General features: G+C 35.4%; 1 protein-coding gene across 1 annotated transcript; it reads right to left on the bottom strand.

Moving 5' to 3' along the window:
• Positions 1-10,480: 10,480 nt before the first annotated feature.
• On the bottom strand, positions 10,481-13,002 carry LOC114819647 (serine/threonine-protein kinase RIPK-like). The gene is made up of 5 exons (XM_029089029.2): positions 12,211-13,002; positions 11,971-12,106; positions 11,617-11,753; positions 11,390-11,513; positions 10,481-11,285 (listed from the first exon to the last, which is right to left on the bottom strand). The coding sequence occupies exons 1-5, from the start codon at positions 12,595-12,597 to the stop codon at positions 10,699-10,701; spliced, it is 1,371 nt and encodes a 456-aa protein (XP_028944862.1). The 5' UTR covers positions 12,598-13,002; the 3' UTR covers positions 10,481-10,698.
• Between the last annotated feature and the right edge of the window lie 699 nt (positions 13,003-13,701).

The raw sequence follows: 13,701 nt of genomic DNA, 5'->3' as shown, positions 1-13,701 counted from the left end.
TACACTTTACCTCGATCTAGGTTAGAAATGACTAGCAAGCTAGGGTTTATGCAGCTTTTACGAATTACTAAGTTTCTGGTAAACAGGTTTTAGCTAGGCATTCCATGGATGATAAGGGTTAGGATCCATCACCTAGTTCTGCATCAAAATTTCCAACTATTTAAAAAGGGTTCTTTAAATATAGATTTTTGCAACTCTTATTTCTTAGATAAAAACCCACATAATTCTAAACATCTAAATAAAACCCAAATTTGGAAAAGATTGTCAAGTAAAAAAGTAATTGACCTATTATTACAAATTATTTACAACTTGTGCCACAATATTCAAATCAAATCAATAAATGTTATTACTCACCTTAATTATAATGAACGAATAATTATTGCACATACTATTACCCCTAACATATATATATATATGCACATACACACGTTAAAATAATATAGTACTACTATATATTCAATAATATGTAATTTACCAATATGTACTACTATACACTCAAATATATATATGCACAGTAATAACATTATGTTAAAAAATATTGTATGTAATTAATGAACCTATATGTAAATTTATGAATAGTAAATAATATATATTTTGTAGGTAAATTAATATTGAATCAAATAACATTCCTTTGTTTTGTAGGTAACTTATTTTCATATATTATTACATATATTTGACACATTTTATTATTATAAGATATATCCAAATAATAGGTAAATTAACTTCGAATCAAATAACCTTGCTTTACTTTGTAAGTAAATTTGACACACCCCGATACTAGAATCAAGTTGACGGAGATCCGACTGTTGGATGGTAATGAAATTTTAGGATGTTGTCCTAGAAGTATATTGTGGACCTTTGGAAGTTATGGATTTGAAATCTGAGTTGCAGATCTTCCGGATCGAACTATGTAGTGACGTGTTTTATATAAGTTATATATTCTATCAATATGATTTCTGAGGTTGGATTTGATTATTGTTCTAGGCGCCGATCGTCATGACGCCTTGATGTGTTATGCTAGGCAGTTGTTGGGCGAATTCTAGGTGAGTGGGCAGTTATTTTCTGTATTTACCTATATACAATCGATTTTTCCCAGAAATTGAATTTAAATGAAGTATGTTTTAAAATGTCATGCATGCATATCATGAGATATATGAATTGATAATTGATGCATATATATATGTGAATTGGTGCTGTGGACGCACAAGTGAGTATCAGGTGAGTTTTATGTTATTCATGTGAATCATTGATGATGTGAATTGTGTTGAGAGCTCATAACCTACACCCCTGGTGTTAGTGCTTATATTATTCACCGCACCGCACGCTTACCTTGGATCCAAGTAGGTGCATGTCGTACAGACCGATAGAGGGTTCCGACATGCTAGTCGTACAGACCACTAGATGGCCTTAGATTGGTAGGTGGCCTTAGATTATGTGCACAGATGATTGATGAGAGAAGCACTAGAGCGTATTATTACACCATTCTTGTCGTACAGACTACTTTAGGTAGTTCCGACTTATGTGCAGAGTAGCGCCGTATAGGTCACCGTAGTGACTCCAGTTGGATTAGATATTGAGCTATAGAATTAACCGTACAAGACTAACTGCAGGGTTTCCGGTTGATTCCTTATTTCACCTGTTATATTGATGCATCCATATTCTGTTTTTGACATTATGACATGGCATACTTTCTGGTTTTGATAAAGATTGATGATTTGATATATTTGAAGGTATATGCTATTATGTTATTTTCTAGGAAAGTATACAGGTTTTACAGCAAGGGGTTATAAATGTTTTAAATGAAATGTTTTCGAAAAACTTTGTTTTACTGACCCACTCAACTTTGTTTTGCGCCCCTCCAGGTTCTAGATAGCAAAGATGTGGTGGCCACGAGGAATCCAACGGTGTTCTGACAGAATTCACAAAAGTAGGATTCACCCTCGGGTGTTATATCTTAGTAATTGTATCTTTAAAGCATCCGAACTGTGTAAATGGTTACGTCACTCTCATGTGACGGCCAGCATGCCCTCCTGATACCAACTGACACACCCCGTCCCGAAGGAAGGCATAATGGCCGTCACGTGAGAGTGACGTAACCATTTACACAATTCGGAAGCTTTAAAAATACAATTACTAAGATGAAACACCTGAGGGTGAGTCCTACTTTTGTGAATTCTGTCAAAACACCGTTGGATTCCTCGTGGCCACCAAAGCTCTGCTAACTAGAACCTGGAATGGCGCAAAACAAAGTTGAGTGGGTCAGTAAAACAAAGTTTTTCAAAAATATTTTATTTAAAACATTTCTAACCCCTCACTGTAAAACCTGTATACTTTCCCAGAAAATAACATAATAGCATATACCTTCAAATATCTCAAATCATCAATCTTTATCAAAACCAGAAAGTATGCCATGCCATAATGTCAAAAACAGAATATGGATGCATCAATATAACAGGTGAAATAAGGAATCAACCGGAGACCCACTGGGAAGTTGCTCGTGAGTTCCCAAAAACAAAACTGTGAGGGCGTAGTCGGGGCCCAAAGCTGACAATATCGTGCTACGGTGGTGGAGCGGGCCTAGGAAGTGATCCGCCCCGGGCCGGGATGTGACAAAATTAATTTTGAATAAAATAGCATTCTTTTGTTATGTAGGCATTTTATTTTGTATGTATAAATATCATATATATATTTATATATTTGGCACATTTTATCATTATGTATATATAATAGGCAAATTAGTATTAAATTAAATAAATATTTTTTTATTATGTAGGTAAATTATTTTGTTTGTATTTTGCATATATTGGTTTGTTATTATGTAGGTAAATTATTTTTCATGTATTTTACATATATTGGGTAAATTTTTTTTTTAAGTAATCTTTAATAGTAGGTGCACTATTTGAATCAAATGTTTTTTTTTAGGTAAATTATTTTGCTTGAATTTTACATATATCAGGCATATATATATGTGTGTGTGTGTGTGTGTGTGTAGTGGCGGATGCAGGATTCCAATCTCGGGTGGTCCTAATATAAAAGATTTAAAGATTTTGTAGACGGAAATAGTGTGTAGCAGGTAAAATTTTTTCTCTATTTTTTAAATGAACACTTCGTTGAGCACTTTGTGTGTATATGGGCAACCTTGTTTTGTCTTTTAAAGATTAAAAGCCTTACTACAATATTTAGTGTCAATTTTCTTGAGAACTAGTAAATTGAAAAGTTTTTTTTTTTTAAGAATACTAGTAAATTAAAAGGTTTTATTTCTTATAAGATATTAATAATTATGAGGTGAAGGCTATTAATTTAAAGGGTTAATCTCTGTTTACTACCTTGAAGTTTCGTGATTTTCAACATATGGTACATGAAGTTTTTTTCATCCCAGAGTCATATCTCAAGTCTTAAATTTGGGACAATTTCATACATTCGTTAAGTTTTCCGTTAGAGCTTCTGTTAACTGATGACGTGATGCCCACGTGGACAATGACTGGGTGTCACGTGGATATTAAAAAATAAAAAAAAATAAAAAAACTAAAAAAATTTATAAAAAAAAAAAAAAAAAATTTTACAGCCTGTTACCTCAAAAAATTATGAGTTTTGTCACTTCCATGAAGCTTCAGTTCGAACCCACATCCACCCACAACGCTGACTCGGTACTGAGTCTGTTCAGAGTCGTCGATAGGAGGTCCAAATCGAACACCCAAACCCACCACCGTTAGTTCTGAAAAATTGCGTTCTGAGGCGTCTATCGGAGGTCCAGATCGAACACACAGACCCACCAACGACGTCGTATCCTCCCGTTCTCACTCTTCCATTCTTTTCCACTGCTCCTCTTAATGTCGGAGCCGGAATCACTCCTGACGATGCTGCTTTTCCGTCTTCGGTTTTGCCTGCGGCGAGGTTTTGTGGTTCTGAGGATTTGATGTGCAACACAATGGAGCTCTTGACGGTGCTGGAAAGCTGAAGCTGGGACTCGACATGTCAAATAAGGAGGAGCCTCAGGAAGTTCCCGAGCAGCCACATGTTTCGGAAGAAGCGGACCAGATATTCATGAAGATGAAGGAGACGGGTCTGATTCCGAATGCGGTGGCAATGCCTGACGGTAGGGGTGGGTTCAAAAAACTAAAAACCGAACCGAACCGAAATCGAAAAAACCGAACCGAATGAAAAAATTGAACCGAATTGAAAAAAATCAAACTGAACCGAACTCTTTTGGTTCAGTTCGGTTTTGGTGGTTTAGAAACCTAATCAAACCGAACCGAACCGAAATAATTAAATTAATATTTTTTTAATTTTATTTATTTAATTATTTGATTTTATTATATTAGAATATGATACTTCAGACTGCTGCTTTGGTAGGACTTGTTTGCTTTCCAATTCAAATTGTCTTCTCAGCTTCTCCATCTACAACAAAAATTAGAACTTATACCATTACAAGCAATATTTCTAGTTTATATCATTAAGTGCAACACATATATAAGAACACATATCACAATTGCACTGCAGTTGATTAAGGAAAGCAAACATCGTATAAAAGTCTCATGAGTTTATTAAACACTACAATATCAAAAATAAAATTCAAACTTTCTCACCTATGGCTCTCACCTATGGCCAAGTATAGTAGCTTCCGTGGCCTAACAATTTTGAAAAGTATATCAATATATTCAAAAATATTGATGAACACCTTTTCAAAATTTGCTGGTGGTAGAAGCTGAACACAGAATGTAGAAATTATATTATGTAACCACATATATGGATAAAAAAAATTCGGACCACAAAGATAAAGAAAATATCAAAAATTGTTACCTAGACAATAATCAAAATAAATAGTATATTCTAGAATGTTAAAAAAACCTTTATGTTATAATTGTAGTTGAACTTTAAATGTTTATTTTCATTATCTTTAAGTCTAGTCGGAATATTTATGTTATGATTGTGTTGGATATATTAAAATTTAAGATTTCAATTTTTTTCAATTTTTGAAAAAAAACCGAAACCGAACCGAAAAAAAACCGAAACCGAACCGAAAAAAAATTGAACCGAACCGAAAAAAAATTGAACCGAACCGAAATTAAAAACCGAACCGATTTGAACCGAACCCACCCCTACCTGACGAGCTATGCAAAGATGCGCTGGTCCAGGAAGCCATAAAGCTTTTTGGGTCGATGCGCGAAAAGGGTACTATTCCTGAGGTTGTTATATACACTGTTGTGGTTGATGGGTTTTGCAAAGCACAGAAGTTCGAAGATGCTAAGAGGATTTTCAGGAAGATGCAGAGCAATGGGATTGTTCCTAATGCTTTTTCGTCTTCGGTACTGCTTTTAATTCTAGACATGGTTTTGGGGTAGGAGGGTGCGGGGAAAGAGGGAGGAGGAAGACAAAGTTTTATTTTTTATTTTTAAATTTTTTTAGTTTTTATTATTTTATTAATTCATTTTTATTATTTTTTAATATCCACGTGGCGCCCATTCATTGTCCACGCGGTCGCCACATAATCAGTTAACAGAAGTTCTAACGGAAAACTTAACGGAGGTATGAAACTATCCCAAATTGAAGACTTGAGGTATGACTCTAGGATGAACAAAATTTCATGTACCAAATGTTGAAAATTACAAAACTTCAGGGGTAGTAAACAGAAAGTAACCCTAATTTAAAAGGTTACAATTATGTTTAGCTTTCAATAAATTGTAGGGATATAAAAAAGGGCCAAATGGCAGAATGGGATAAAAAATATTTACAGAGAAGATAGTGGGTCCAACTAGAAAAAAGAGATAAGAAGGAAAAAAAAAGGCAAAACGACATCGTTTCCATAAAAGACAGACGTACGGACACAATCGATCTTATTCATTCACTTTACCGAGCCGATTTTGCAACTAAATATTCAAACTCTTGGCGAAGAAAACCCAGTTCAGTTGTCGATATACCTACTAGGATACTAATTTTTATTTTTTCACAATGATTCATGCCATCCAGTCTATAGAGCTCCATCTAAAGTTTAGGGTGGTCCTCCATGGTACTTCACAAGCGATCTCCCGGTCTTCAGAGGGTCCCAGGACCACCCCGGTCCCTATATAGATCCGCCCTTGTGTGTATGTGTGTGTGTGAAATAATTTAATGATATATATGTGTGTGTGTGTGTGTGTGTGAAATAATTTAAGTAGATTAATATGTAATTATTGACTTAATTAAGCATGTATAACAAGGAAAATGATTCTCGACGGATCCTTTTTCTGGGGATCCTAGAGACCCCGAGATCGTGATCATTCATTGTACATCGTGTAGTCAGTTTTCGTTAGATACTATTTATATTTAATTTAAATTTTAAATTTTGAAATGATTTCTCACTGCACGATGAACGGTCGCGATTACGGGATCCCTATGATCCCCAAGAAAAGGATGCGGTGCGAATCCTTTTCCGTATAATAACATATATTAAACATGTCTTATGTTATTATTATATTAGGCAATGAATTTATAACATTAATGTTTTTTTTTAATATCATTAATTCTTCCTTACAACCTGCATGGTATTAATTATATACATCAAACATCCAAATAGGGTTTATCAAAAAAAAAAAAACAAATTCAAATAGGGGTATTTTAGGCATTCAAAATTTGTAAATGTGTGAAGTCAAACATAATTAATGAATTTGCTGATGTGGAATCTAGTCAATGAGTTTTATTCAAGTAAAAAACTTATGTCGGGTTTTATGTAGAGAAAATTAAGTTTTATGGGCTAAAGTTATATTTTCAGATTTAAAAACCCTTATCTTATCCTTATACCACAATTCAATGGCTACAAGTTTATGATGCATTTAGATCAGATGATGGGTTTTGTTCCCACCTGAATGTCTGCATTTAGATTAGATGATCTGCATTCATGTAAGCAAATCATGAAGATTTGTATATGTTGGGTTGGCGAGGAAGTTGCAGAGCTGGATCATTTGGTGACTCGTCTAATTTTTCTTTCACATAACGACGTCGTTGTCTTTGCCATTGTGTTTGTTAGTTAGACACAGATAAAGAAAACTACCTATTAGTGGATTTCTTTTTAAGGAAAACTAACAAAAAGTAAAAAAAAAAAAAGTTTTAATGAAAAATGACAAATAAAAGTGTAGTTAATAGTGTCAGGGAAAAGTAAAATTGTGGTTTTTCGTTAAAAGTGAACAGTACCTTGAGTGTTTCGTTAAAACTTCTTTTTTTAAGGGGTGTATCCACACACCCCTTCTCACACATCCCTTGATAATTTCTGTTCGCTGATCTTCTTCAATTTATCTGATCCAACGATCGAAAATTAAAAAGATGTGTAAGAAGTAAAATAGGATGTGTAGATATTACACCCTTTTTTTTTATTGAAAAATGAATTGTTCATGTCGGCAACTTGGTACAAGAATAATCATCAAATAATTAGAAAATGGGTAATGGACTTAGTGGAAGTCAACAGAAATATCGAGAGATTTTTCAGTGTGACCGTCACACAAGGCGGTACACCACGTGTCTCTATGTAAATGGTTGGTTATGTGTGTTAAAAGGTTAATAACTTAAAAATTAAAATTTTCCACCACTTACATAAAAATACGTGGTGTACCATTCTTATTCCCATCACAACTAAAAAACAGCTACAAGCCCACAACACCGCCAAAAGGTTAGTGATTTCCTACTTTTATTTTTTTATTTTGGTAATATTGGAGAGAATTAATTCATGTTTGGAAGTGTTCGTCAAGTGTATTTTTTAAGAAGTATCAGTTAGTTGATTCTTATAAAAACCATTTCAAGTATTTTTCCAAGATTATTTGCATTTTTACCAAGAATAGGTACCAAAGATACTTTCGTCAAAAATGATTTTAGTCATTTTAAAAGCACTTCCAAACATGCTATAATTAATAAGTCTGCTACATGTTTTCTTAGAGCAAGTCCACCGGAGTGGACTTTGCCCAGCACTCAGTCCAAATAGCAGCCCAGCACCCAGTCCATGTCCTCCAGCCTTCGCAACAGCCTGGCACCCAGCCCATGCTGGTCTCTGGGCCAGCACAAAACAGGCTGACCAAGAAGCCGGGCCATTTGCTGGCGCATGGCCATGTGGCCGATCCTAGGCTCTTGGATTTAAATATTTTTTAAATCCAACGGTTCAGATTAATTAACTACATTAAAATTAATTAAAAATATAAAAAAATACAGAATTTTTTTTTAAAAATAGAGTAAAATTTTAAAAAAAGTTATTTTTTTTTCTATAAATATCTAACCCTCATCTTACACCTTACACCACATTTATTTAGTGTGTTTTTTTTAAGTTTATTTGATGAGTATGTAATTTTATTTTAGTGTGTATTTTTTTTAAGTTTATTTGAAATTTTATCTGAAATTGGTTAAAAATTTTATCCGAAATAAACTTAAAAAAAAAAACACACACCAAATAAATGCGTTGGGTGCCAGCGCATTTTTTTTAGGGGTGGAGATGTCTTGGCCTATTACTGTTCACTCCAGTCTATTACTGTTCACTTGAGTAGATAAATGCGCTGGGTGCTAACGCAAAGTCCTTAGGGGTGAACTTGCTCTTAAGTAATTTTAGGCCCAACAAGAATGCACAAGAGGCCACAATTTTGTGTAAAATGGGCCCAATACAAGGCCCAACCTTATTAACGACATGGCGTTTTCTAGCTTAGCTATTACAAATAATACTTTACATTAACCCATGACTCAAGTATAGTGGAGGGCACATCTGTTCTTGCCTACTACTAATTGATTAACCGACATTATAAGACATGATAACTTTAGAATTTATATATCGGTACATTTTTTCGTAACTATTCACTAGTAGAATGATCGTCGTAGATGACCATTCGATCAATTAGCATTTAGCCAATATTCTATCAATAGAGAATCTGAGCCGAAATCATCCTTGACATCGCTGGAGGAGATTGGCAAAAAATGGTGGAAGAACATGAACTTCCCGGCGTCATTCCACAGACATGTGTTCAACCTAATCACTCGTAACTGAGATAGAGTTTAGCTTTGGCATGCACATGAGGGCAGGCCGGTGGATGTGAACGAGGGCAAGTCTGATTTGAGGTTTTCCATTGACCAAATAAATTATAGTCCAAAATAATGATCAGCAATTATTGAGAGGCTGTCATTGTCATTTTCTTGTAGCCTGCCCATTTAGATTCTATATTTTTTTTCTAATGATTTCTGAACTTGCACAAAATAATGTTAACTAAAATTCAATAATAACTTATGCACATTGCATGGTTCATTGTCATTAGTATTTGTTAATAGGCCAAATTGGATTATTAGTTCCCATGATGATAGGGGTGGTCGGAAATAAAACTTTATTTTTCAGGCCAATTCATTCTTGTTTTTTTGCCCCTCCAAGATTTAGCGGTAGAGCTCATGCTGTTGACGAGGACCTCTGACAAAAACTGATAACTAGCAGTCTACTCCTAACGGTATAATTATTACTCTACTTTTACTGCATTTTACTTATGTTTTGACATCACTTGTGTGATGTGGGTTCAAAACTACCCACATGCGCACTCTAGAATTAGTTACTTTAGGTTTAAATTAGTAGCACTTTCCACATCATCATCACTCTATGACTTTATCACATTCCTGGTGTCGGCTAGCACAACTCGATTCAGTGTCCAGTGGATATTTCGGGTCGGGGTGTATCAGGATTCCATTAATTGTTAGCATGTGAGGCTTACGTGATAACAATATTAACGGAGAGTTGACGAAACTTTCAATTTTGAGTCTAAGTCCTAACAGATTTCACTACATTCCAACTACCTTATCATCACATGGACTACTAACCCAATTAAGCCTTCTTATTAAGATGACCAAACCTATTATTTTATTTATTATACACTAGGGTTTGGTGTTGCATCATGCCATATGAGTTCACATGCCAGTGGACAAGGAAAATCAGTTGCAGTGTTTCTGAGTTCTAACATCAAATAATTGGCTTCCAATCTCAGACTCACATAGCCACCTTCTGTTAGTTATTTTTTTAGCTAAACAACATTTACATTGATGGGATCCCATATTTTTACAAAAGGAATGTGAGAAATGCTAATCAATGTCACCAACAATTCTGATTCACACTGTTCATTTGTATTTAATTGTTTTGAAATTAATATATTCTAAACGTTAAATCAATTGCAGATATGCGAATAAGCTGATCCTGACCGTTCCTATTTTGTGGGCTTCAAAAACATAAATGACATAAATCGGTCCTTAATTGTATCATTTCCCTTACCTCTACATTTATTTGATGGTGATTTTCCACTTTATTATGAGTTTTGCTAATTAATCGAAAACATGAACGGTTAGGATCATAATCTAACTGTACAACCCACTTTTTGAATTAGGTGTTTTGGTTCATTAAAAAAAAAAACTCTATTCAATATACAATCAAATAGAAGAAAAACAAAAAGAAGAAAAAAGTCTCTGAATTTGAAAAAATTAATTCAAGAAAAACTAAAATGAATGGCCCAAAAAGTCAAGAAAATTAACATTTCCCCTGACAAGAGTTTGTTGCACTTGAGTCTGCAGGTGCTGTACAGCATATGCAGCCAAAGGCAACTTTGACAAATCTCTATTTACATTTTTAAAGTGTGAATGCAAGATATGATTTACATATGCATTTTAGTACTACTCTATGTTCCCTTGACTCTTTGGTGCAAAGGAGATTTCAAGCCATTATTTCTATGATTCTGTTGCAGCATAATTTTCTGACGAGTAATGTGGAGACCTTGGTGATCTTATTTGATCATGCTTGTCGTGATTGTGGTTGTTCTCCGCGTCACCATCTTTTACGTCTTTAATCGAATTATCGGATTCGGTTGGTGATCTTAGCTGATGATGCTTGTAGTTATGGTGGTTGTTTTTTTTCTTCAAATCCTTCTGTGCATCACCATCTTTTACATCCTTAATCGAATTATCGGATTCAGATGGAGCTGTGTACACGAATGCAAGGGGGACGTCTTCAAAATCCTTGAGTGGCTCTAAGGTCTTGACCACTTCGCTCATTTTTGGTCTTTGCTTCGCCCGGTGGCTGAGACATTCGAAGGCCAATGCAGCGGCTTTTCTAGCTCCATGTTCGGAGTACTGGCCTTCGAGTCTCGGGTCCATGATCCGGCTGAGTTTCCGGGGTTCGTTTAACTTAGGCCTTGCCCACTCTACTAGGTTTTGCTCTCTGTGAGGTCTGTTTTTGTCCACAGATCTCCTTCCTGTTAGAAGCTCCAATAGTACAACTCCAAAGCTATACGCATCACTCGCTGCTGTCAAGTGGCCTGAAAATTAACACAAGTATTAGAAACTAATCCAAAATTAACTTGACTAAGCCTTTAAGTTGCATTAGGTCGGACGGATTGGATTGGATTGGATTAATTAGTACCTGTCATGACGTATTCAGGAGCAGCATAGCCTTGTGTGCCCATAACTCTTGTGGAAACATGCGTTTCATCTCCTTCTGGGCCGTCTTTTGCTAATCCGAAATCAGAGAGCTTGGGAGTACAATCCTGTAAACAAAAAAGAATAGGAATATAAGCATTTAGTAAATTAGGATTAGCAATATGGACAGGATTATTTAGTCCTGGAAGAAAAAAAGAGGGTAATACTTACAGAGTCCAACAAGATGTTTGAAGCTTTAAAATCACGATATATGACGGATTTCTCTGCTCCATGGAGGAAGGCAAGGCCTTTTGCTGCTCCAAGCGCAATTTTCATTCTTGACGACCATGGAAGGGACATCGAATATCCTGCACAACAAGAAAATAGACATTAGGAATTGAAGGATGAATTTGTGTCAAGATGAGGCGATATTTTAAACTATTTTAATCATCAGAGTGGAGAGATTGGATTTGATATGCAAGCGGCATACAAATTGTAATGATCAACCGGCCTAACGCACATCTGCTGAAGAAAGAAATTTAAAAGCTTTGAAAAATGAAGAGTTTGAAGAGAAATTAAACATACTTCTGAATAGCTGGTTCTCTAAACTGCCTCTCGGCATGTACTCATAAACCAGAAGTCTGTGTGCATCTTCACAGCAATAGCCTATGAGCTTCACAAGGTGTGGATGTCTCAATTGCCCAAGAAAAATCACCTCAGTCTGCAGAAAAAAAATTAAAAATCATTAAAAACAGAAGATTTATGGAAAAGCCAAGTGATTAAAATGAGAAAAGTGTCTTGAAATTTTCAACAAAAGTTGCTCACCAGCCACTCCCTATGGCCCTGAGTGCCATCCAAGTCCAAGAGTTTCACCGCCACCGGCTGCGCTGCCAAACCAGGCCTAAGCTTGTCATCAATGAACCCTTTATGCACCGGCCCGAACCCGCCTTCTCCAAGAAAGTTGCTTTGCGAGAAGCTTTGTGTGATCACTTTCAGCTCCTCAAGTGTGAAGACGTGAAGATTAGAGCCTGCAAGAGATATCGAAAGATCTTCCGACAATGTTGTGCTTGGATTGCTCAGATCAGATGGTGAAATCCTTTGGGATGAGGTTTCTTTTGCCACCACTTTCTTGCTGCTCTTTTTTGGTGGAACCTCAGTTTTGTAGCAGTTCGGCACAAAAGACCTCCATGAGACGACCTTCTTGACCACCATATTTTACGAAAATGTTTCCGAAAACTAGAGCTCCAAACGCCTTCTTATTTCGTTTCCAAATGATTCCGGATCAATCCCAGATTTCTTGTTGTTGTTTTGGTGAGGTTTTCTTCAGGGTTTTGGGAAGAATGAAAGAATTGGGTTACAAAATGTGAGAGGAGAAAGATGTGATGAAATGAACAAATGATATGGGAGACTTTAAAGGAGAAGACAAGGCCTAATTTTCAAACAAAAAAAAACCCAACTGCCTCCCAAGCCAAACAAACCATCAAACCCCTTTTGAATTTTTCCGTGTTTTTTTGTCAGATTCTTTGCATCACCAGTTTTTTTGTCACATTCTTTGCATCACCATATATATATATATATATGAAGGTTTTAGGTATACTGTAATTATTTTTATAACATGGGGTGATGAGTACTTAGTCCACATGGCTCTTAGACAAAAATAACACGGTTTTCCTCCGTGACCTTGACTTTTTTGGTATGAGGGTAAAACGAACAGAAAAAGAGAAAAAAAAAACAGAAATTGTTTTTATGTGCTTTAGAAAGTTGGATTGGAAAGCACAATTAAGAACTTTTCTTAATGTTTTTATAATAACAAGTTTGTTTTCTGTCATTTGGCTGGATCATGAAGTGTAAAGCATTAGCGCCAAATTACCCTTATTGTTATTTTTTTCTCTAAATAAATAATAAACCGGCTGAAGAAGAAAGGTCCTAATAGAACAAAAACAATCCAGCTATGATGTTGAAAAAATCCTCAAGAGAAACAAAGAAAATCCAGCTATTTCACACTAGGTATGCAAATGGGATGGGGCTTCGTAGTAGTTGAGAGTAGACCAGGCAAACGGCTTTTGTTTTGTTGTGTTCGTGTCATATTCGTTATTTTTACGGACTGTATCATGTCAAACTTATTATCTTAACGAGTTCTTAATAGGTGATCCAATAACAACCTAATTCGTTAAAGGTAGTTTTGTGTCGGGTTAACATGTAATGCAAGAAATTGACATGCCTAGTGTCTAGACCTGACAAATGGGTTGTGTTCATGTTTTTTTTCGTGTCATACCCGTTTTCTTATCGGATTTTTAATGGGTGACTAGATAAAGA

The sequence above is a fragment of the Malus domestica genome, chromosome 02 (genome assembly GCF_042453785.1).
Source record: "Malus domestica chromosome 02, GDT2T_hap1".
Classification (NCBI taxonomy): Eukaryota; Viridiplantae; Streptophyta; class Magnoliopsida; order Rosales; family Rosaceae; genus Malus; species Malus domestica.
Note: the sequence above shows the minus strand (reverse complement) of the source record. Positions and strands in the feature narration are given on the sequence as shown.

What these genes read in the sequence shown, in the direction of transcription:
- LOC114819647 (XM_029089029.2), bottom strand. Translation starts at nt 12,597, where the DNA reads ATGGTGGTCAAGAAGGTCGTCTCATGGAGGTCTTTTGTGCCGAACTGC. An exon ending in AGGGCCATAGGGAGTGGCTG is followed by an intron (nt 12,107 to 12,210) that starts GTGAGCAACTTT and finishes TTTTTTCTGCAG; the next exon opens with ACTGAGGTGATTTTTCTTGG. An exon ending in AGAGAACCAGCTATTCAGAA is followed by an intron (nt 11,754 to 11,970) that starts GTATGTTTAATT and finishes CTTGTTGTGCAG; the next exon opens with GATATTCGATGTCCCTTCCA.